Consider the following 22,515-nt stretch of genomic DNA (forward strand, 5'->3'; position numbering starts at 1 on the left):
AAGGGCCGCGCCGACTCTCCCTGCCTTCCATTCCACAGAGGGCCCGCCCTTCACTTCCCTCCCTCTCCCCCCCCTCTTTCTTGGGCGGGGGGGGGTCTCTAGCTCAAGATCGGATTGTGTGTGGCTCCTCCAGCCTTAACCTCCTGCCTTCTGCCGGACTCAGGCCCACTTCAGGCAGTTCCTGGGATTGCTCCGATGATCTCCCCCTCCCCAAGGAAAATTAACTGTAGCGCTTCCTGTTGCCAGAGAGCGCCTCCTTCTCGGTCCAGCGTTCGGGTCTCTCACCAGAAATCACCACCACCAAATGCCCCCCTCTCTCCCCTTCCCCCCCCCCCCAATGCTGCTGTACTTCTGCACTTTACATCCCCATAACAAGCAACAGCCCTCCATCCTTCCTGCTCCTGCCTTCCACATCCTCACATCCTACATGTTCTTCCCATGTTTAGCTGGGAAGCTGCCTCTGGAGATGGGCCTCCAGCCACGTCTAGGAGAGCGAGGGGCGACCCCTGAGCCTATGCAGAGCGGTTCGCCAGCCCTCTCGGCTTGTGTAGGACCCACTGCCCTGTCCCGTGGGAGGTTTAACGGTTTTTTTTTCCAAAGCCGGGACCGATGGGGTGCCTTTCTGTTTTGCAGAATTGTTTCCCACAAGATCTGAAAAATGTCCCATCACGTGAGACTCCCCCCCCCCGCGCAGCCTTTCCTAGCTTCAGAGTGCATAAAAGATGAGACCAGACCAAACCAGGGTGTTCTCGTACACGCACACATGGAACACGAGGCTGACTGGTCGTGGGAACTCACCGTTGCCACAAGTGGCAAGAGTTCTCCGCATCACTGAATGCCAGAAAAATTAGAGGCAACCCTGTTTGACAACAGAGCTGTTTGCTGCCGCCACCCAACCCGGGGGAGGGGGCGGCGGGGGGTCTACTTGGCAAAAGCCAAACAATCAACCCTTTAAAACCCACGGAAGCAAATTGTTTTCACAGTCAGTGGCAATGAATTCCGCCACTCTGCTCTGCTTTGGGTGGGGGAAATATTTCATATATGGTACAAACCTCCCTGTGCGGCGCCCCCCCCCCCGAAATAAATGGGAGTTCCTCTCTGGCCAATTAGCATAGAATTGCATGCTGATAAACTGCTTAAATATGGAGGGTTTTAGAAGAGTGTCCCTGGGTGGCTTGTGACATCTAGCGGCAAACGAAGGCAGCGGGACTCCCTCCCACTCCACGCGCTTTAAATAAATCAGTTCCTCGTGCACACGTCACCCATAAGAGATAACAAATTTATATCCTCCTTTTCCTGCTCTCTCTCTCTCTTTCACACGCACACACCCTTTGCCTTCTAGCAACAATTCCTCTTCCTAAAATGGCTTCTTCACTTCTTCCCACGTCTCTCCTCCATGCCTGCTCCCGATTAGGGTCTCTTTCTTGTCTTCAGTCTTCAGGTGCCTCCCTTCGTGGGCTCGCTCCGTTTCTACTAACAGGAAGGTCAGTAAGCTCTGAAGGTTTTTGTCTCCTCGGTCAACTCCCAACCCGTCCGCCCTGCAACCAGAATCTTACCCAGAAGCTGGGATCTTGCAGAACTCTCATCGAGGACCGGCGTCCTTGCTGATAGAGCTTCTCAGGCTGCCGCAGACAACAACTCAAGTCTTTGCTGGAGTCCTGAGGTTGCCTCCAAGTCACTTGAGACTAGAACCTGCTCTTGTAGCCACCAAAACTGGGATTGGAGAGGAGAGGGTCAAGGGACCACGAGAAGCAAGGATGACAGCATCCCCAGGTATTGCGTGGGTATTGCAGCATCAGGAAGTACCTGGAGGACGGGGGCTTGAAGGCGCTGCCATGGTGCCGTTTCCCACGTCCACCACTTCCCTGAAAATATCCTGCAAACGCTCTTAGGGTAAGGGATTTAAAAAGCAGGACGTGATGAATGTGGAGCCTTTGGAACTTGGCACAGGACTTCCCACTCTGTGTGTGAGGAGCTTCCAGTTTTACCTCTCCAGGATCTGAGATACGCCGTGAGCAGATGCTTTTCATTCAAGAGAACCCAGGATGCTCTTTTGCTTTCTGCCGAGTTCCTCCCGCCACCCCTCCCTTGCCCCAAATCTATGTCCGCTCATGTCAGATGTGGAACAGATAAATATTTAATGTCCATGAATGATTAAAGACAATTTTGCCTCCCTGTTAATGGCTGTCCTCTTGGCTTGTGCAACGGAGGCTGATTCAAGGCTTCTGCCGCATGGCGGTCTGGAATCTTCCTTCTTCCAGGACCTGAGGTTGCTAGGGGTTGGTAGGTCCGGCTGCCCCAGGAAGCGGTCTCTTTTTCCTGAACACAAGCTGCTCGTCATCCGTGGTGGTCACAGCCCTTCGGCTCTTGTCGTTTGAGTGCTTGGAGGGGGGGGGTCGGGGGCTACGCTGGGACCAGCCTCACCAGCCTGGGGACCTCCCTCTGTGCCCTTATGCCATCTGCTCACCCATCACACTTCTAAACAACAACATTACATAAAAGACGCCCCATGTCTTCTATGTTCTTTTCTCGAACGGGAAACTTGCTTTCCTTTTGCAGGCTCAGCTCTTCCATTTTGGGGTACGATTTTCTGTTGACTGAGTCACAGACTGCAAGAATCAGGGAAAGGGGCTGATGGAGAAAGACAGACAGAGAGAGAGAGAGAGAGAGAGAGAGAGAGAGCGCAAGCACAGGCTTTTAATGAGTTGAACACTGGAGGAGTCCGGAGGAAAACGCCACATCTCATTGTGGAATTTCTTCAGCTTTCATGGAGTCCCAGCACCCTCTGAGGCTGAGAGAGGCTAATCTGGAGGACGAGGGAGGGGGGGCTAGTCCTAGTCCCCACTCTCCTCAACAAGGGGGCTTTGGTTCAGCTGCCCCAATAGCCACCCGGCAAAGGCAAGGATCTCTAAGGAGAGCGTCGAGCTTTGGATTGGCCACCTTCAGGGTCACGCACTTCAACACCCTCCGCATGAGGGCCCCTTGCCCTGTGAGGCTCTCTGGGTACTGAGTCCAGGCCGCTTCCCCGGGCTCCCAATGGTAGATGGCATCGTGAGTCCTGGAGGCGCAGACCCCTCCCATCAGATAAACCTTCCCTTGGGAAACCGTGGCACCAGCAAAGGCAAGCGGCAAGGGCAGGGGAGGGATGGCCACCTCCTGGCTTATCACACCCGAGTCCAGCAAGAAGAATCCCTTGGAGGTACACTGGAGATGCGGGCTGAACGTCCTGTTCGGGGACAGGTGTGTGGCTTTCTTGGAGAAGAAGCCCCCGATGACACAGATCCCTGTCTCCAAAGCGACAGCCGACGCCCCGTGAAGACAACACCCAGAGGCACCTGCGCCCAGGTATCCAGGTGGATGTCATAGATGAGGATGCCCTGATAAACCACCGCCACGGAGTCTGCATCCCCACCGATCAGGTAGAGCTTGGCCTTGTACGGCACGGAGGCTGAGAAACGCAGGGTGATGGGGAGGCTGGCGATGGGCGACCAAACCTGCCGGGCCACATCAAAGCTCTCTGCCGAGGCAAGCGGCCCGCTGTCATTCCAGCCACTCAGAGCAAAGAGCTTCTGCTGGCACGTTAAGAACATGTGGACGGAGCGGGGGGTGGACATGCTCACTTATAAGGCCCTAAACGGTTTGGGACCTCGATACTTGGCGGAACGCCTTCACCCACCAAGTTCTACCCGAACCACTCGCGCGAGCCTGGAGGTGAGGCTGAGGGGCCTGACGCCGAGGGAGGCCCGGAGAGAGAAGACAAGAAACCGGGCCTTCTCGGCGGTGGCCCCTCGCCTTTGGAACAATCTCCCTCCTGAGATTCGCGCGGCCCCTTCGCTGGGTACATTTAAAACTCAATTAAAAACATGGCTTTATGTCAAGGCCTTCCCTCCTGCCAGTGTTTAATTTAATTTAATTTACTTTTTCTTCTTCTTTTTCTATTTATTATTTATGATTTATTATGTTTTGTTAATTGACATTTGATATTTTTGGATTTATGCCGTTATAATCTGTATATTTTATGTTAGCCGCTCAGAGTGGTACTGACCTACCAGATGGGCGGGATACAAATCAAATAAATAAATAAATAAATAAATAAATGGCCGGGAGCTGGTGCCAGACGTCCGCTAGAGAGTTGTACTCCTGCAGCGCCTGGGAGTAGGAGCCATCGGGGTGCTTGCCCCCCGAGATGTAGAGCCGGTGTTCCAGGACGGAGCAGCCAGGAAGAGCCACCAGCGGCAAAGGGGGAAGCTTTGTCCTTGAACCTGTCGCTGGATTCAGGCACTCCAGGTAGCAGTCCTCTTCGTCGCTGGCAGAGAGGATGTCCCCCAAGCGAGGCACCCTGATGCACACGATCCTCTCTTGGTACATGCCCTGCCTCAGGACCCGGCTCCGTTGCAGCCTCCCTGCCCCATCCAGCTCCTCCCACTGCAGCTCCAGCTGCGGGTCAAGCGTAGCCAAGTCAGCCTGGAGACGGGCGGTTTCGTCCTGCATCAGGAGAGGGAAACGTAGGTGTTGGAGCAGGGTCCTGAGTGTCGAAAGGCGATCAGCAGGCATAGCCACCACCCAGCGCTGTATGGCCTGGAAGACGTCCATTTCCGAGGCCACCGCCAGCCGGTCCGAGGAGATGATGCTGACGAAAGCCTCGAGGTCCAGACAGGGGAAATCCTTGTGGTGCGAGAGGGTGCCAAAATGGATCCGCAGGTAGTCTAACGTGCCACGCAGCAAGGTGCGGTGGTTGCGATCACGAGCCAGCATGTAAAGGCGAAGGCAGCTCTCCAGGGAAATCCTCTCCATGAGATACCTGCCAAGAACAATGGGAAGAGTGAAAGTCTGGAGCCCAGTCTTTCCATCATCCTCCCAGCAGAACCCATGGCAGCTGGACCTCCCACAATACCTGCTGACGAGTGCCAGGGCCGGCTTGAGCTGAAGCCGACTGGCGGCCACGAACACCTCTTCAGCACTCTCCGGACTGAGGGTCAGCTCTCCTGAGTACAGGTAGGAGAGCAGGTTTTGGAGGATGCCTGGATCCATGTCCTTCAGGAGGACTTCTCCGTCCCTGGACTCCTTGAAGCCGCTTGAGAACATCGCCTGGAAATAAGGGCTGACGGAGGCTAACAGGGCCCTGCCAGAGAAGGGAGATCATCACACTCTTTTAGAGAGGCTGCCTGGGTACCCCATTCAATCAACCCCTCTTCTTTAGCCTCAGTCCCCCCCACCTGAAAAAGGGAGCAGCCCTCTCCGCAGGCAGCATCTGGTCTAGCAAGGCTAAAAGGTTTTCTGCATGTGTCTGTGAGCCCCCAAGGGGTTTTAAAACGGAACTCTGGCCAATGTAGCGACTGAGACCCACCTGTTGCAAGGAAACCTCTTTCCTCCAGCTACCAAGGTGGCGTTACAGAGCTCCTGAGTATGATGCAGCTGTTTCAAACCTGGAAGGACATGGAGGAATATGAAAATCTTCTAAGTCCTTGGGTCTGGACTTCCCAAAGCAATGGCTGCTCCTTTTACAGGGAGATCTGTATGCAGAGGACACTACATCTGGAGGGGGGAAAATCTATTTCAGGCATCCTACAACCAGATGTTGCTCCATGGTCCCCTCTAGGAAAGCCTTCGGGCAGCAGGGGGGAGTGACAGAGAGGAATCGTTGAGCAGATCAGAGGGTGGGGATTGGAGAGAACAGGAACGCCAGGCATTATTTCTGTTCTCTTGTGGTGCCGAAAAGTGGGCAGCCTTGGTCCCTGCTGAGGCCTCCACAGCTGTATTCTGTTCTAGGTACTGTGTACAGACCCTCGAGAAGATGGAAACAGTGCCTTCAATGAAACAGGGAGGAGCAAAGGCAGGTAGGCAGTCAGGGTGTCTACCTGTCCTAGCCAGTTTCACACGCTCTCTGCCAATCACAGGGTCTGGTTTTGCTTGCCTTTATTTCCTGTTGCAAGAGACGCTTTGAACAACCACCACACCCCTCCGCTAACACCTGGCATCTGACAAAAAAGGCTACCCCCCCCCCGACAGCAGGGTCATGCTGGAACCCCCCAGGCAGTTCCACAAAGGAAGCTCAGGGGCTACAGTGGATCTGGTTGCCGTGGCCACTTCCTACCAAGACGCTCGAGTCAAGCTCACCTTGGCTGAAGCAGGACCTCAAGGACATCGAGGTCTCTGGCCCATCGGCCTTTCCAGCTGTTTCTGCACAAGCCGGTGGTGGGTCCATGATGTCTCTTCCAGGAGCATGATGTCCCGGAATGCCCTCCCTTCCTCTCTCAAGGAGGGCGTAGTAGGGTGTTATCCACCTTGTCCACATGAGACATCCCAGAGAATCTTCCCTTGATCCCTCAAGGTCTCTGGGACAAGGAACGTGAGCAAAGGCCACCACCACCACCCCGTGTCTCCAGGGCAGCCATGGCTTCATCACAATGGTCTCTATGACATCCTTTGAAACCTCCCCAGGCCCAAGGCCTCCTCTTCGGAGTTGCTTCGCCTTGGCTTTTCTTGCTTCCTTAGCAGTGCAAGACTTTTCAGGATGAAGGGGGCCCCTGTCAGGTCAGGAAGCCCTCCAGGTTCCAGCTTCTGGCACTGGTTCTGCTGGTCAAAGAACAAGGCTGGGGTGTGTGTGTGTGTGTCTCCATGTATCTTAACATGCTGCGTGGTTGCCCCCCAGGTTGTGGAATTCTCCGTGGCTTCCAGACATGGTCTGAAGAAGTTCCATCTCCCAGAAGAAATATTTCCTCCCTCCTGGTTATATTGATTATTGATCCGCTGCTGTTTCTTTTTTTTTCTTTTCTTTTTTTCTTTTTTTGCATTTTGCCACACATTTCTGTCTCACAGGATTGTTGGCAGTCATTTACGTCAGCCAGCTTTAGAGCTCTCTCCAGGTGAGAGAGCAGGATAAATATCATGGCCGTGGTGGCAGGAGCAGCAGTTGTCCTAATAAACTTTTTTTTTTTTTTCAGAGATGTCAGAAAAATGGTTTGGTTAAAAAATGCTGTATCCATAAAGAAGTCCACCAAATTTTAAAAACCAGACCAGTTATTGCTGGCAGCCAGCCTCCTTTCCCTTCTCCCCTCAACAAGGGATGTGCGTGTCAGGTGCTGCCAAGCTGCACATGACTTATGGTGATCCCAATAGGCCTTATCAAGTATATATCTTAAGGAGTGAGGAATAGTTTTACCAGTGCCTCTTCTAGAGATTCTATGACCAAGTGGGGTTTCGAACCCAGGTCTCCTGAGCCCTAGCCTGTCAGTTACTCCACAACACCACACTGGCTCTCCCTGGGGACAGAAGTATATGGTTCTTGTTCCAGTAGTTTTGACCATTTAAAAATACAATACTACACACCAATCCACCCCTCCTTTTAATGCATCAATAGCAATTTTCCCCATTAAAGCAAAATCCCACGACAACTTCAACCCCTGTTGAGCTCCATGGGCTTTTTTCTGCCTTTGCCACAATCCAAGGATGACTGATGGAATCTGTATTTAAATGGAATCCCCAATTGTTTCAGTCCTAATGCTAAGAAACAAAGAGGGTGGCCCAGAATTATTTGTACTGAGCGCAGACCTGCTCAAAACAATGTGAACTGGTTTATTCAAGACCTTGGCATGCTGGTGCCAGGCAGCCGGATCTCACCCATCAGTTCCAAGGAAGCCGTCCACCCGTCCGTTCCCAAGAAGTCAGCCCAGGTTGCCTTCTGGATGTGGGCCTTGCATGTTTAGTGGATATTGGGTCTAGTATGCTTAAAAGCACCTTTGGTTCGAGGAAGGGTCTCTCCCACCAGCCATTGTGTGCAGCAGCTGGCAGCAGCGCATGACACCTATCCCTGTTGTAACTTGTGAACGTCTATGGCCTGTACGTCCTCTAAAAAGAGAGGTGGCCCCCTTACAAGGGTGCAAAGCTTGGGAACTCCGGCCCAATCGAGGGGTCTCGGTGAGCACCCCCGTCTGAAGTAGCATCTCAGCCAAGCCACCCATGAGAACACATTTGCCTTGTGGAATTCTGGGCCTTGGCCGGAAGCCCGGTGCCCCCCCTCACCTCAGTGAAGGTCGTTGGCTCAGTGAGCCCTTCAAGTACCCTGAGCGCCCCACTGTGTTGTGGGAATCTCCACCCGGCTCACCCCTCATGGACTTGCTCAACGGATGCAAACTTTTCATGTTTTATCCTACAAGCCCACTTGGGAAGGCCAGAGCTTTGAAAGGCAGCTCAAAGAAGGTGCCAAATCAGGAAAGGAAGGACCGGGTGTGCCCTGACTTCGAAGAGGCCCAGTGTTTCCAGAGTCATCGGGTGCTTTCAATTCACATGCATGCAGGAAAGATGACAAGCAGGAGTAAATCTTTGTTCCAAGTGTCTTATGATTGTGAGGTCCCTGTTTCTAAAACCGACTGTTATTTGAAGGTGTAGCAATGGAACTTGGTCATATCCAACTCTAGGGGTTCTTTATTTGTTATAGAAGCAGAAGTAACATTCAGGAGCCCCATACCCTCAAAGACTGCCAAGCCACAGAAGGCAACCAGCCGCCCTGCCAGGAACATTGGCCTGAATCCTATTGCCTAAATACGGACAAGCGGAGCAATTACATCTGTGTCTCGGCCACTGGATGGGAAACCAGCTGGAGGTGGGGAAGACACTCCAGACAGAGGTGGGTGCAGGTCATTGCCCCTATGCTCTGCCTTTGGGCAACAGGATCCTGACGACGGTGTCCCAGGGAGGAAGTGGTGTTCTCCATTAGCAGTCAGGGGAATCTGTTGAGGGGGCAGTGAAAAGCCTGCACCAATGGGGGGGGGGGGGGTCACACAGGCTCCTGGGAGATTTTAACCAAAACCATGGAGTTTGTGAAATGAATTCCAAAACACCCTTTCCAGTACTGTGTGTCTCTCCCTTCATGCCAAAAACGTATGTAGCGAACTCCAGGGCCATAGTTTCTGAACACATGGGATACCTACAGAGGCAGAAAAAGAAATGAATGAAAACAGGATGAACCTCAGTTTGGATTCTAGATAATCTTCTACAACTAGTATCCCGCAAGGAGAGGGACAAGACTGGTTATGAACTAAGAAGGAATTCCAAATACTTCAGTATCAAGAGGAAGAAAAGACATTACTTAATCTCAGTTTATGGCAGTTATTTATGGCTCAGCGGTTTGGAGCCACAAGTTGGGAGTTTGATTTCCCCTCGTGCTCGGACCTGGGGAGGCTTCCAAGGGAAAAAAAGAGCCAGCCTGTGTGGCCTTGGGCAAGCTGCACAGAAGGCAGCGGTGAAGCACCTCTGGGTATTCTACGCCCGGGAAACCCTGGGCAGAGTCACCAGGAGTCAAAATTGATTTGATGGCACATAAGAATGATGATCATAGTTGTGCATAACTTTTATCTAATTCTGAGATGTGAGCTGTATACTTTCCCCGCCCGTTATTTATAAGGCAGTGCCTCTGTTGGTTGCAGTTTGCAGGGTTTCTCTTTGATCTCCTGATGGTAATAAAGATGAAAAAAATGAAAAGGCACCCAAGTGCATGGAACTCAGACCCCAGCAAGCGCAGGATAGGCTTCAGAAACAATGGTAGCAAAGAGTACCTCATTATACCCAGCAAAGTTCCGCTGTGAAGTAGAATCCGGCTCAGCCTTGAAATCAGCGATCACTGAGGCCTGGTCGGCTGCCAGGAGGGTGACCGCCATGGAGTATTCGCAGCCAGTGGAGCGGCGGATGTCCCACCTGGGGAGGAAGGAAAAGACGCTGCGTGGCTAAAGCCGAGGCTGCTCTTAGGCTTGAGCGGCTGCTCTTTCGAAAGTCAGTGGCGAAGGCACCTGGGCGCGAGACTTCGGAACCACCCCAAAAAGTCCAACATGTGTTTGCATCGTCCAGGCCAGCACCACCTCGTTATCTCACACTAGGCTCTGTTGGAGGCAGAAGGCAGCTAAAGAGGAATATAACTCACCCGTCAGAAATAATAATATCGGGTTGGTAGAAGTCCAGGAGATCTTCCCAAAAGCCTTCTTGCAGCAAATCAACCACCTGCGATTTTGAATACCAGCTTTGGGGAGAAGCAAAAAAACGATCGTGAACACGTTGGAGCTCCTCGGCTGCCAAAGCGTGCTGGTTTCCCAGTGAAGGTCAGAGTCGTTTCTACCCCCTTAATGAGTGTGCCCTGTGTGTGTGTGTGTGTGTGTGTGTGTGTGTGTGTGTGTGTGTGTGTGTGTGTGTGTGTGTGTGTGTGTGTGTGTGTGTGTGTGTGTGTGTGAGAGAGAGAGAGAGAGAGAGAGAGAGAGAGAGAGAGAGAGAGAGAGAGAGAGAGAGAGAGAGAGAGAGAGAGACTGGACATCCTAGAGATGGAGAGCCAGATCACAGAGGCATGACAGAGAGTGCAGTGAAGCATGGAGAGACCAAGAGACAAGTACAGGATCCAGCTCAGAATGTCTCCAAGGGATGCCTCCCAGGACTCTCCGTGGCCTTTCAAGGAAAAAAAAGAGGGGGGGGGGATGGAGGTGCTCAAGACCTGCAACCGACTCACCGATAACAAGCAGTGAACCCGGGGTGTTCTCCTCCGGCTGCCGAGGCTCTCCTGCTCTTTTCCAAAAAGCATCGGGTCTTTGAAAAATGGATGTTCCAGTGCCGGAACTGCTCTGTAGACGTAACACCAAGGGGGTCACCGTGGGCACGATGGCACGGAGCAAGCCAGCGCTTTCTGGTTCAAGGTCCTCATGAACCTTGACCAAGGCACGCCTGCTTAGCCATTGGGCTGGCTGCCGACACAACCGTTTGCTTTATTGCTCTTTGGATCAGAACCAGGCCTGGGGTGAGGCCAGGCCTTAAGGAGCTACTCTTTGGACCATCCCATAACAAGCATAGTTTGCTCTCTATGAGTACCTTGTGCTGCTTTACAAAGTCTGGGTTCATCTTCCAAAGGAAGTCCTATCAGAGACAGAATTCGGAAAGCATTAGGGAATGGCAGGGTGCCTCTGAGAATAGGCAGAGTGCTTCTGCTCAGGCAATCAGCCACTACAGCCAGTTCCAGAAAAAGCGGCCTGAGTGTTTGCTTGGGGAAGGGGGTCTCCTGCCGCCCCCTCCCTGCCCCCTCCGCCGGCCTCACCATTTCCGCAGGGGTTCTTGATCAGGTTCCTCCCGAAGGGGCGCAGGACCGCCACCCGGCACCAGTCCACCCTGGGGCAGCGCTGGGCAGCCTGGAGGGCGACCTGGAGGGCAGGGTCCCTCTCGCACTGCAGCTTCCAGAGGGTGGGTCTCCCGATGAGGTCGCGCCATCTGCGGCAGACCAGGCGGCAGCGGGCCACCAAGGTCCGGGCGGGCACCCAGCTCAGGATCAGCTCCAGCACTTCATCCGGGAGCTGGTTCACGTCCGTCGGGCGCTGCATTTCTGCCCTGCAAGAGACATCGCGGCGTCCCTGGGCTGCGGGGCGGAATGGCGGGACCCTCGCCTTCAAGGCCCCTGAAATCCACGGCCTGCAACCTCCTCCCGGGGGCATCTCGTCCCCGGGGCAAATGTGGGGATGAGACCGCCCACACACCCGCCGCTTGATGCGCTCTGACCCAGCCCTGCCCGCCGGGCGCCGGCAGGAGCGCCCGCCCGGTTGCCAGCGCGCTAGAGGCGCGGAGCCTCGGAGAAAGAAAGCGGGCGGTGGCCCCGTGGCGTCCAGAGGAGGCGCCCGCCCGGCCGGCCCGGGTGGCAGCCCCTCGCCCCCCCCCGCCGCCGCCCCAGTCACCCTGGACGGAAGGCTCCCTCCTTGAGCAGCCCTTCGGGCTCGGGAGAACGAGAGCCCCGGAGGCGCGCAAGCTATGCGGCGCAGCCACCACCGCGGCGCGCGCGCCTGCCCAGCGCAAACGGGACGCGGCCAGTCCGCGGAAGGGCAGAGGAAGAGCCGTCTCTTGCCCGGCCCCGTGGCTGAGGCGGGGCTGGGGAACACTGAGGGTCGTGCCTGGATCCCACCACCCCGCCAGTCCGGGCGCCTCCGAAGCCCCTCGGAGAGCGCAGGGGAGAAGGCGCGCCTGGCAGGCAGACGGCTCCGGCAGCGCCCTGGCCGCATCCTCTTCTCCCTCTCTCTACCTCACGGCCCTTCCTGGCCGTCTTTGCCCCATTCAGGCACTCTCCAAACCAGAGAGATCACTCAAGCAATTCAATGACAGGCACACCACGTTCCAGCAGGGGACGTTTTAAAATCAACTCAAATCCTACCTTGCGCCCCTTTCCATTTGCAGGTTTCAGAATTAAGGAAGGAGGCCTTGATAACGCTCAGGAGGAAAGCCAGGGTTCGGCCTCTCCAGCCTTCCCCTGGAGCTTGGACTGAGCAGGGGCGGCGGCGGGGGGGGGGGGGCAAATGGCCTCGGCCACTCCTGTCCTACAACCCTGGAGTCCTGCCCCTCCCCCTCCTGCCCAGGTGAGCTCTTCTCCCAGATTCCCACATTCCTGCCCCGCCCCGCCCACCCTCCTCTCCAGGGACCCTTAGCCTCCACCAGGAACGGCCTCAGGGTCCCTTTGAGATGGCCAGAATCTATTCTGCCATTTCCAGTTCCCTTCTGCTTTTACTCTGGAGTTGCACTAGGTAAAGCAGGATGAGAATCTTCTCTCTGTTCTGAATGGCCTCAGGAGGAAGCAGAACGTGGGGGGAGACGGTCTCCTTTTCTCATCAGATGAGAACTCAAGGCAATCGCTCCACGGGGCTGGCTGTTGGGAAATCCAGGACAGACTTCTAAGAGTGTAGCTGAACTCTGGAATACTCCACTTCAAGAGCCAGGAGCGGCTGGTGTGGTAAAATATCATCGGGCGTTGTTTTGTTCCAACACAATTGACAGGATGGGTCACACCAGATGCCTCCCTTAAGCCCAAGCGCACTAAGTGGCCTTTGGACGGACCAGGAGTAACACACACACACACCCCTTTGTCTGGGTCGAGCTTCTGTTTGTTTGCCCTTCTCCGGCCCCCACGGATCTCTGGCCATGGCCCACCGCTTTCTCCGGGGTGGACAGAAAAGAGACCGTTGAGAAAGACAAGACCGGAACCCCTTTTCTATTGACATCCAACCCCAACCTTCTTGACCGCCAGTTTCATCGGTCTATAACAGGGCCCTGAGGGACTCCGTGGGGCCGTGGGCCGGACTTTTGAATAGGGATCCCCGAGCACCGCCTTCAGAACCTGGGCCCCACATAAAACAGGGCCTCCAAGTCCTGCCCCAGAAGGGATGATTCCACAACGGATGGTCCGGGAAGCAACCAGGAGTCCAGCAGAACCAAGAGGGGCAAGACCCTCTCCCCCCCCCATCTGGTTCCCAGCGCAGGTCATCCACCAAGGCAGGCAGGCAGAAGCCGTTCTGGACCATTTGCTTCATCCCGATGCAAGAAAGGGATCCTGGAGTGATCTGGCCAAGACGCTTGAAGACGGCAGTCTCAACCATCAGTTCCAGGGAGAGACCCATCTTTTGAACCTGGTCCCTTAGGATTCTCTGTTCCCCACTCCCAGAACTATGCTTGTTATTGGAAGAAGGATGACCTGCCTTCACAGTTTTTAAAAAAAAAGACTTGGGAGTTCTTTATTCTTTCTTTCTTTATTAAGCAGAACTGACTTTGAGCTAATTTTTATACTTTAAAAAGAAGTCCAGTAACGGTGTTCTGTCCTCCCTTTGCAACGTCCATGTTCCTCATTTGGAGCAGATTATCCTCAGCGTTGCCGATGGAGGTGAGAGGTTGGCGGCCGTGCAGACCCCTTGCCCCCCCCAAGCGGGGGTCACTGGGAGTCCTGGGAGAATCTGACCACGACCGTGGAGTTTGTGATGCGAGCTCCGTAGTGCCCAGCCCAGTATTGGGTGTCTTGCCCTCTGTGCCAGAACCGCACGTAGCGAACGCCGGGGCCGTAATCTCTGAACACGTGCGATACCTGCCGAGGGAAAGAGAAACTAACAACGGCGGCGTGGACTCAGGGGCACCGCCGGCTTCCTTCCGCCCCGATGGGAGCCACCAAGAGTGGCCAAGTCAGGGCAGGAGATAAAAAACGGAACTGCAGCTGGTGAGGGCCTTTCCTCCCCCCTCCTCTCAGCTCCACACGTCAGTGGGTCTTTTGTCCACACCAGAAGGCACGACCCGGCATAACCTCCAAACACCACCATATATTTAATCGCCTTCCTTTTTATCACAATGGCAACAACCAGAATTTTTTTTTGAGAAAAAAACTAAAACTAGCCATATTTGCCTGAGGAGGCCCCTGTTCTCCTTCTCTTCTTACCTGAAATGCAAAATAAAAAGACCACACTTTCTGCTCTCCGGCCATGAGGATTTGTGTCCTGCCCCATGATGGCTGAGAGGAAGCATCACAACAGCCCCACAGTGAACCCCCAGGGTAGAAGCATGTCTCTCCCCCCCCCCCACTTAGCCTCTGTACCACTTCTTCCTGCTGGAGGCCCCTGAGTGGCCCACATCCGGAATCATAATAACATCGAGCAAGCGCAAAACAGGCCTCGGAAGCCGGAGAGGCCAAGAGGACCTGTTGATACTCAGCGTCGTTCCACTGCGGGATGGGATCCGGCTGGCTGTTGAACCTGGCCATCACGGACTTCTGATCGGCCGCCACGAGGGTGACCTGGATCATGTAGACGCAGCCGCAGTCCTCGCGGGCCCCCCACCTGTGGAGAAGGCAAAGGGACCCGGTGGGAACTGAAGCCGCTGGTGCCGGGGGGGGGGGGCAAGGAGAAACAAGCCCTTTCTCCCCAAGGCCTGGGGCCGTCCCAAGCAACTGCTGCCAAACACGGAATATCTACACGGTGCTCAGGGTGGGCGAAGTCACGGAAGAGAGACATGTGAGAACAAACGGACAACAAACAGGCCTCGAGAGCAAACCGGGATAGAAAGGAAACAGGACTCACCAGTCGGAGACGACAATCTCGGGTTGGTGGGTGTCCAGAAGGTCCCCCCACAGGCCTTCCCTTAGAAGGTCGACCAGCTGAGATTTTGCACACCAGCTGGAAGGACAGGTGAGCAGAAGCCACGTCAGTCTGGCCACCCCCCCCCCAAGGGGACAGCAGGCAGGTGGAAGGGAAGGTCTTGAGGAAGGGCCGGGCAGGGCACGGGGGGGGGGGGGACGGGACACAACAAGCCTCTCCTTCTCCTGGCAAAGGATGACAGAATCGCTGCCCGGACAAGGAGGAGAACAGCCGTCTCCCTCCCACCCAGGAAGAAGGAAAGGCTGGCCGCCATGCCGGAGAAGAAAACGCCCACCGCCAACTTACCGATAGGATGAGACGAAGCAGGTCTGGGCCTCGGCCCCTTCCACAAATTTCCTGTTGGCTTCCACGGCCCACCCGTCCCCGTTGTGCTCGGTCTCCCAGTGCAGGAACCGCTCTGTGGAGACACGGCAAAGGTCACCTGGGGGCGAGGCACCCGCTGGGGCAGGGAGCCCGTCTCGACGGAAGGAGCCCCCACGCGGAGGTAAGGCCAAGGCGGGGAGTCTGCCTGGTGTGATTTTCCCTCTGGTGCTGCTCCACATGGGACAGGACGACCCCTTTCCCATTGAGCGCCTGGGGGGTCTTCCCTCCCCCCTGGCCCCCACCTTGCTCTCATCGGAGTCTGCCTTCTTTTCTCTTTTGCCTCAGGGACACAAACCTGGGCTTGATTCGGAAACCTGACTGCTCAGACAGAAATCTTCAATGAAATCTCTCAGTGGGAGCGAAAACACGCGAACTGCAGGGAGTAAGTGCTCACCTTAACACCCAGGGTGGGCAACGTCCCTTCCTTGGCCTACACATCTTCCCCCAACAGCCTCAACAGGTCCAAATGGAGAGAGTCAGTGTTGGGGAGGCAGCAGCTCCATAAAACAGGCCTCACTCTTTGCTTAGGGAACCCCACCCTCTCTCAGACTGGAAAGTTAGTGGAGTCGGGGCCATCCATCCCACCCCCTCATTCTCCCCCCCACCCACCCCCCTCCACCGGCCTCACCTCTTCCGCAGGGGTTCTTGATCAGGTTCCTCCCGAAGGGGCGCAGGACGCCCACCCGGCACCAGTCCATCCTGGGGCAGCGCTGGGCAGCCAGGAGGGCGACCTGGAGGGCAGGGTCCCTCTGCCACTGCAGCTTCCAGAGGGTGGGTCTCCCGATGAGGTCGCGCCACCGGCGGCACACCAGGCGGCAGCGGGCCACCAGGGTCCGGGCGGGCACCCAGCTCAGGATCAGCTCCAGCACTTCATCCGGGAGCTGGTTTAGACCCACAGGGCTCTGCACGACTTCCTCAGGGGGGGTCTCGGCCAAGGGTCTCCTGCTCTTCACAAGCCCCATGTCCTGTCTTGCACTGATCAAACTCCTGGGGTAAACAGTTTATAGAGAAAACATTTTGGAGGCAGAAGGGTGTTCTTCTTCAACCATTCTGGGGCATTGCAATCCTCCTGCTGCTGAAGTCCCACTGCTGGGTGGCCATCAGCTTTTCCAGGAAACTTTACATGGCTCACAATCAATTTCTTATGTCACAGTTTGAGTTCTGCTTTGGACACTTCTTTGGTGAGTGAAATAAATACATTTAAGCATTGCTGCCAAGAAGGGAACAAAGTTTTCACAGAATCATAGAATCGTGAAGTTGGAAGGGGCTCTAAGGCCACTGAGGCCCAACCCTCTGCTCAAGACAGGAATACAAATCCAAGGATATCTGTCAGGTGGCGGTCTGAATTTTATCTTGAAGGCCTCCAGCGTTGGAGCGCTCACCACCTCTTGAGGTCATGGGCTCCATTGTCGTACTGCTCTAACTGTTAGGAAGTTTTTCCGGATATTCATCTGAAATCTGTCTTCCTATCACTTGAGCCCATTGTTGTGTGCCCTGCACTCTGGGATGACCAAGTCCTGCCCCTCCTCTGAATGACAGCCTCATGGAATAAAAGGGTCCTTCACCCCAGGGTGCAGCTTCCTAAGCTTGGGGCCTCCCCCAGCCACACAAAGCAGGAAGCCAGCTGGTGCTTAAGCAAAACAGGGTGGCAGCGCCGCTATTAAGCTGCCTCTTGCCCTTACCCCAAGGGGCAAAGGCCTGGCAGGTGGCAGAAGACCAGTGGGAGGGGCTGAGGTCCAGCAGCCACCTGGAAAAGAAGAGTCGCTCTGTGACACCCCCTTCGCCCATTACAAAGGCAACTCCCACCTTTTCCTTACAATGTGCAGGCTTGCGGGGGGGCAGCCCAAGCAGAGTTTCCACTAACATAACAAAAATGCCTCCTGCAGAAAAAAAGGACACTCATAACGCAGAAAGGACACCCCTGCTTCTCACTGGGCCTGGAAAGGATTCCTCATAGATCTACAAAAAACCACCAGCTCTGAACGAGACCGGGCAGCACCTTCTCATCCCGAAAAACATGTGATTCTGCCTATGGATGTATTGGGACATGGAAAGAAATTCCAGAGTGCTGAGCATTTCAGCCCTTCTCACCGCTGCTATGAAAACAAACGCTTGCTTGCAAAGAAACTGCTTTTACGGCCCTGTGGCAGGTTCCCGGGGGGGGGGCTCCCAGTGCAGAGGGGGCCCATTGAGTTGAATCGTTTCCTGCATGGCTGGGGAAGGGGGTCAAAGAGGGCCAGAACTGGGGGAGCAAGAGCTGAAAGGCCTCCTTCGTTTCTTTGTTTTTTAAAGGCCAAATCTTTTCCCTCTTTTGAAACAAGACAATAGGAATCTGAACTTTGGGCATGAGTAACAAAGCCCAACAGACAAGCCATGGAAGCCCCCAAGAGGTCTCTCTCTACGTACTCGCAGGTGGAATGTCTTTTCAACCCACCAAACTTTGACACTTTTTTACTTACCTAGAAAGGTTTCTGCTCTGGGGAGAACTCGCCTCCTCAGATCAATGGCGTGGCCAGACCCCCACCCTCCCTTGGGCCGCTCCGTAGGGTGTCCACATCTCCGCAGCTCACCTAGAAGCACATTTCCTCAGCTCCTGCCCCTCAGGAGGGTCTCCTTCACCTGGGATTTCCACCAGAATTTCTACCCCGCCACCGCCACCCCCCAAAGCCCAGTCCAGGCACCAGCTTCACTTTCCAGGCAGGTTTTGCAAGTAAAACACGGGCAGGGCAGGGACCGCCTTTCTGTCGGAAATCTACTGCTTGTGGGGGGCAGGGATGTCCAGGCTCATGGCTTGCGCCCGAAACACGCTTAACCTTCCGGACCATCTTGACTCTTCCTTGATCAAACAATAGGGAAGAGGAGGAAAGCATCGTCTGGCCAAAGGAGTCTGAGCACTGGGCCATCCCAAGACACTTTGCTGACTGAGGCAGAGCAGCTTACGCTCCTCTCCCCTCCCAGTCCAGATGCACAGTACCCAAACCTTGACAGCCTAGTTTTGCACCCAAAAAGCCGCTCGCTGGCTGGCTCCCCAAGCAGTGGAAACAGAACGATGAACCAACAAACGGCTGTTTGTTAAAGTCGAGAGAGGCAGTTTTGCTTTGCCCTGGCTTAACCTAGAAACAAGGGCCTCCAGGGTCCTCCTCCTCCCCCCAGGAGGGAGCCAGGATCCCAGATACTGAGGGGAAAGGATTTAGGCAGCAGGAGGTGGGGGGGCGCCCCATCTGTCTATCCCTCTGCCCATCTATTTATTATTTAAGGTGCACGGGAAACCTGAAAGCCGGCGAGAAGCAGCGAGCAGTGGGGCGGGGCTGTATTCTCAGGTGCACACCTCAGTGGAGAATTCCTGTTACCCTTCCGTTCATCATCTTCCGAGGCTGCCAGGCAAGCCCCGCTTTCCGGGGGCGGCTGTTGCAAGGAGCGGGCCGATGGGAAGGGCTGAGCGGATTTACTTTCGCTTTACCCGGGCAAGATCTGCCTAGTAACCGAAGCGATCTTTTTTCCTACTGGTCCGCGGTTTTCATTCCGGCCAATCCTGGGCAAAAGAAGGCGGCTGCGCGGAGATTTCTTGCGCTTTTTGCCGGCTTGAGCGAGGTCTTGGGGCGAGGTGCCGCCCCTCGCCTCCCGCTGCCTGAGGCGACGCTCCCCCCTCATCTTGTTAATCGGAGAGGGGGCGGCGGGGGGGCCTTGGGCAGGCGCCTGATTCGGCGCCCAGCGGCAGGGAGCCCCGTTTTCTGTCTTGTCCAGCTGGTTCAGTTCTCAGCGAGTGACCTGCAGACTCCCGGGGCTGAATTGGTCTGCATTTGAGGTTGCACCCCGTCACCAACTGTTTGCATCGAGAGGATGGTTTCTTGGTGTATTTATTGCATGCATTCAGAAGCTGGTTGTTACCTTGACTGTTTTTACAGACAGGGAAAAGTTAACAAGCCTACAAGACGCAGGGCAAGGCTCTGCTTTCAGCAGGATAGAACAAACCGGCCCCTTTTCCTGCTTTTTATTACTCCAGCAGTCATAAGCTGCCCAGCAGACTTACCTCAGGTAACTGATGCTGATCAGGTGTAAATTGCCTGGATGTTCGGTCACTTGTTTGTTTATGGCCAATGTCAATAATATAATTTTCCTGCATGCAGCCCTTCGCCTACCAGGGATTGTTGTAGCCCATGAAAGCTAAGGTAAACCCCCACCCGCCCCACCCCGCAGAAGGCTGTTCTGTCATAACAAAAATAGCAAAGGATCTTGTGGCATTTTTCAAGAGCAATGAGTTTTTATTTTGCAGGATCTGCTCCAGCACTTCATCTGGGAGCTGCTCCATGTCCGCCGGGCTCTGCTTTTGCTTTTCCTGTGGGAGATCCGGGGATTCGGTTTTGCTTTCTGGTGGCCCCACAGCTTGTCAATCTCTATAGCAGAGGGATGAAGAAACAGGGCCAAGTTTGTAACTAGAACCTTTGGCCCTCTGTTGTCTTCCAGGATGGCCACTGAAGGCAAAGCAAGGTGTGGACTGCAGACCCAGGAGGAGACAAGGCCCCCCCCCCACGAGGTATCAGCTTGCAGTGTCTCCTGTCCCTGGAGCTCCCTGGTTTTGCACTGGGGGCCCAGCCTGGAATCCACCATTCAGTTCTTTGCTTTATCGTGGCATTTGATTACAGCTTATTGCTTTATTGAGCCACTTCAGGGTGGCCATAGGTCACCCATGAAAGGCAGGCAGGCAGGCGGGCAGTGTGGGTCAGACTCTCGGATACCCGTCTCTGCAGAAGGCAGGCAGGAGAGGCCCACCGACTTCATTGCCTGCCCACCTGCAAGCATCCAGGGGACATTGGCTTGGCCACTATGGAAAACAGGCGGTGGAAGGCATGGACTTTGGGTCCAGTGCAGGAGGGGCCCCTTATTAAAAAAAAAAAAACAGAACACCCCCCCACCGCCGCCCCAAGCATCTGCTTGCAATGTGTGGGCTGTGGTCAGCACCCCATTCCCTGCTTTCTGCTCCATGAGAGTGGATTCCTCTTCAGGAAAGTCCTCCTCTGAAGAAGTATTAAACCCATTGAGTGACTCCCTCAACAGCCATGAACACAAGTGAGGAGCTTACCAGGTGCCTTATTACTCTCTGCAAGTTTCTGGATGAAGTGTGTTTGGTGGGTCAACTGAATTTGAGTTAGGAAGTGGATGAGAGTTTCGGTCTCCCCCCTCCCCCCAGACACCCCCCCCGTCCTTTCAGATTCCAACTGAAGAGCAGAGGGAACGTGAAGAGAGTCTTCCTCAGGCCCCCAAATGCCCTTCTTTCCTAGGATTGGGCCCACCACCCAGGAGGCTTCCTTGCCCCCTCCTCCCCAGGTCCCGTCCCCCCACTTCCGCCCCTCCTGCCTTGGGAATCTCCTGGCACCGCCCTTGCCTCCAGGCAGAGCCCCAAGCCATTATTTTTGCATAAGCTGGCGGAAAGATTCAGGTCCTTTTACTCCCAGGAAGCCGCTCAGCAGAGCCATCACACAGGCAAGATAGTCCTCGTTGTTTGGGCTTTAATGATTAAATTCAGGCCTGTGCGGAAAGAAAGGGAGCAAAGGATCAACCCAATGGATGGGACTGGTGGGCCCTTAGGTGCCCCAGGTGCTTACCAAAGGGGGAGTTTTCCCTTCCTCTCTCCCCCCCCCACCACCCCACTCGCCTCCCCCCTTTTCTCTCTTCCTGCTTTCTAAACCGAAGAGGCCGAGCTGGCTGCTAGAAATATATACCTAATGGCTTTGTTACACAGTTCAGCCGGAAGGCCGTGCTAAAAAGTGTGCAAGCTTTAGGGATCCGGAGTTCTCTTTCTCAGGCAAGACACGCCGTCCTCAACTTTTCATTGCTCATCTCGGGACTTTGATCTCTCTTCGTTCCCTCTCTCGGCTTCTGCTGGGATTTTTGCTTGCCTAGAGGATCAGAAGGCATCCGTGTTCAGAGGGGATGTTCGCCTCTGCATTACTCAACTCCATCGCTTTGAAGGACGCCAAGCACCGTGTTTAGTCCGACCTTTTGGAATGTGTGTGTTTGTGTGTTTGGAAACAATCAATGACTCACTGCTTGGTTAAGCAATTAAATCTTTGATCTTCACATAGCAGCAAATGTTAAGATATACTGTATATTTAAAAAAAACCTCTGGTATCTTCCCTTGGATAATGGCTTGGGAGGGGGGAGGGGAGCAAGAGGGAGGCATCCTTCTCGCAGGTCAACAAGCCACCACCCCCACCACCCCCTCCAGAGGAGGACGTGGCTCTCCTCATCCCCCTCACCAGCTGTTCTTAGCCACCTTTTGGGGGGGGGGGAGCTCAAAGGTCTGCCTGAAGTCTTCCCTCTGCGTGTTTCTTTGATCCTTTCCAGTCTTTTGTACACTCGCTCTCCTGAGCTTTCATTGTTAGCCCTGAAATCAGGGTTCAATTTCTCCGGCTAAGACAACAGACCATCATCTTGTCTTGGGTCCTTCCAAGGAGAAAGGCGGTGCAAAAAATGTTTTAAACCAACAAGGCTCCAGGATAGACCCCCCTCCCCCCTTGAGACCTCCTTGGGACACGGGGGGGGGCTTGCTCAGAGGAGGGACTCGCCCTCGAAGGGCCTTCCCAGCTGGACGCCGTTCCTCAGAGACCGCCTGGAAAGGGAGACGCCTTTCCTTTCCTTTCCTTTTTCCATTTTTGTTTTCTTTTTCTCCTCGAGGTCAAAAGCTCTTTTCATAAATCCGCAGACATCTGTGCGGGAAAGCCGGCCGGCCGAGAAACGGAGGACTTGGGTGGAGGAGACCGGGCGGGGGCTTGGGGGGGGGAGGCAGGCGCCCTTCCTCCCTCCCTCCCTCCTCCGGTGCCGCTCGTATCGCGTGTAAACAGAAGCAGATAAAAAAAGAATCAAGCCAAGAAGCTGGGAAACACACACACACACACCCCTCCGCGCGCCCCCCCCCCAAGATGCTTATGACGCCCGCAGGAGAGGGTCCCTCCCTGGGCTCTCCGGACCCCGACCGGCCCTTCGAGGGAATCCGCGCCTCCCTGCCCGGGATCAGAGGGAATCCACGGCTTTCAGAAATGCCCGGTCGCCAGTCCCGCTGGTGGGGGTGGAAACTGGGAGTTGTAATCTCTCTCTTTCCCCCCAAAAAAGAAATCCAGCCACCACCACCAATAATAAAACCCGGGGCAGCCCCGGAGCTCCGTCCTTCTGTCTCGGCGACCTCTTCGCCGCGGGAGGAGGAGGAGGAGGAGGAGGAGGAGCCCCGGCCGGC

General features: G+C 55.0%; 3 protein-coding genes and 1 long non-coding RNA gene across 9 annotated transcripts; all 4 read right to left on the reverse strand.

Annotated features, from left to right (window-relative positions):
* Positions 1 to 794: 794 nt before the first annotated feature.
* On the reverse strand, positions 795 to 6,205 carry LOC110075733 (kelch-like protein 35). The gene is given in 6 exon segments (XM_078379989.1): positions 795 to 3,323; positions 3,326 to 3,618; positions 4,103 to 4,801; positions 4,895 to 5,122; positions 5,348 to 5,426; positions 6,118 to 6,205. Coding segments are annotated over 6 exon segments (1,860 nt in total). The 3' UTR covers positions 795 to 2,850.
* A 2,203-nt stretch (positions 6,206 to 8,408) lies between these two features.
* Positions 8,409 to 12,365, reverse strand: LOC110075738 (F-box only protein 27). Of its 2 annotated transcripts, XM_072979781.2 has the most exons (7): positions 12,167 to 12,365; positions 11,069 to 11,355; positions 10,846 to 10,890; positions 10,490 to 10,601; positions 9,917 to 10,012; positions 9,555 to 9,693; positions 8,409 to 8,926 (listed from the first exon to the last, which is right to left on the reverse strand). In XM_072979781.2, exons 1-7 carry the CDS (start codon positions 12,181 to 12,183, stop codon positions 8,777 to 8,779), a joined length of 846 nt encoding a protein of 281 aa, XP_072835882.2. In that variant the 5' UTR covers positions 12,184 to 12,365; the 3' UTR covers positions 8,409 to 8,776. The 2 variants fall into 2 exon arrangements, with proteins under 2 accessions (XP_072835882.2, XP_078236236.1); XM_078380110.1 differs by lacking the exon at positions 12,167 to 12,365 and having other exon boundaries at positions 11,069 to 11,603.
* Positions 12,366 to 13,513: 1,148 nt separating this feature from the next.
* Positions 13,514 to 18,758, reverse strand: LOC110071497 (F-box only protein 27). Of its 5 annotated transcripts, none has more exons than XM_072979730.2 (7): positions 18,613 to 18,756; positions 17,744 to 17,854; positions 15,913 to 16,271; positions 15,207 to 15,318; positions 14,844 to 14,939; positions 14,363 to 14,603; positions 13,514 to 13,861 (listed from the first exon to the last, which is right to left on the reverse strand). In XM_072979730.2, the coding sequence occupies exons 3-7, from the start codon at positions 16,244 to 16,246 to the stop codon at positions 13,712 to 13,714; spliced, it is 933 nt and encodes a 310-aa protein (XP_072835831.2). In that variant the 5' UTR covers positions 16,247 to 16,271; positions 17,744 to 17,854; positions 18,613 to 18,756; the 3' UTR covers positions 13,514 to 13,711. The 5 variants fall into 5 exon arrangements, with proteins under 5 accessions (XP_072835831.2, XP_072835833.2, XP_072835830.2 ...); XM_072979732.2 differs by having other exon boundaries at positions 18,555 to 18,740; XM_072979729.2 differs by lacking the exon at positions 17,744 to 17,854 and having other exon boundaries at positions 18,613 to 18,758.
* A 1,746-nt stretch (positions 18,759 to 20,504) lies between these two features.
* LOC140701953 (uncharacterized) lies at positions 20,505 to 22,499 on the reverse strand. Its single transcript, XR_012080976.2, has 3 exons — positions 22,413 to 22,499; positions 21,005 to 21,181; positions 20,505 to 20,810 (listed from the first exon to the last, which is right to left on the reverse strand). It is a non-coding gene; the product is annotated as an uncharacterized LOC140701953 (long non-coding RNA).
* Between the last annotated feature and the right edge of the window lie 16 nt (positions 22,500 to 22,515).

This window comes from Pogona vitticeps, chromosome 9, assembly GCF_051106095.1.
Source record: "Pogona vitticeps strain Pit_001003342236 chromosome 9, PviZW2.1, whole genome shotgun sequence".
NCBI classification, from domain to species: domain Eukaryota; kingdom Metazoa; phylum Chordata; class Lepidosauria; order Squamata; family Agamidae; genus Pogona; species Pogona vitticeps.

What these genes read in the sequence shown, in the direction of transcription:
- LOC110075738 (XM_078380110.1), bottom strand. Translation starts at nt 11,459, where the DNA reads ATGCCCCCGGGAGGAGGTTGCAGGCCGTGGATTTCAGGGGCCTTGAAG. An exon ending in GGGTTCACTGCTTGTTATCG is followed by an intron (nt 10,013 to 10,489) that starts GTGAGTCGGTTG and finishes TTCTCCCCAAAG; the next exon opens with CTGGTATTCAAAATCGCAGG. An exon ending in GATATTATTATTTCTGACGG is followed by an intron (nt 9,694 to 9,916) that starts GTGAGTTATATT and finishes CTTCCTCCCCAG; the next exon opens with GTGGGACATCCGCCGCTCCA.
- LOC110071497 (XM_072979729.2), bottom strand. Translation starts at nt 16,246, where the DNA reads ATGGGGCTTGTGAAGAGCAGGAGACCCTTGGCCGAGACCCCCCCTGAG. An exon ending in CAAGAACCCCTGCGGAAGAG is followed by an intron (nt 15,319 to 15,912) that starts GTGAGGCCGGTG and finishes GTGTCTCCACAG; the next exon opens with AGCGGTTCCTGCACTGGGAG. An exon ending in GAGATTGTCGTCTCCGACTG is followed by an intron (nt 14,604 to 14,843) that starts GTGAGTCCTGTT and finishes CCTTCTCCACAG; the next exon opens with GTGGGGGGCCCGCGAGGACT.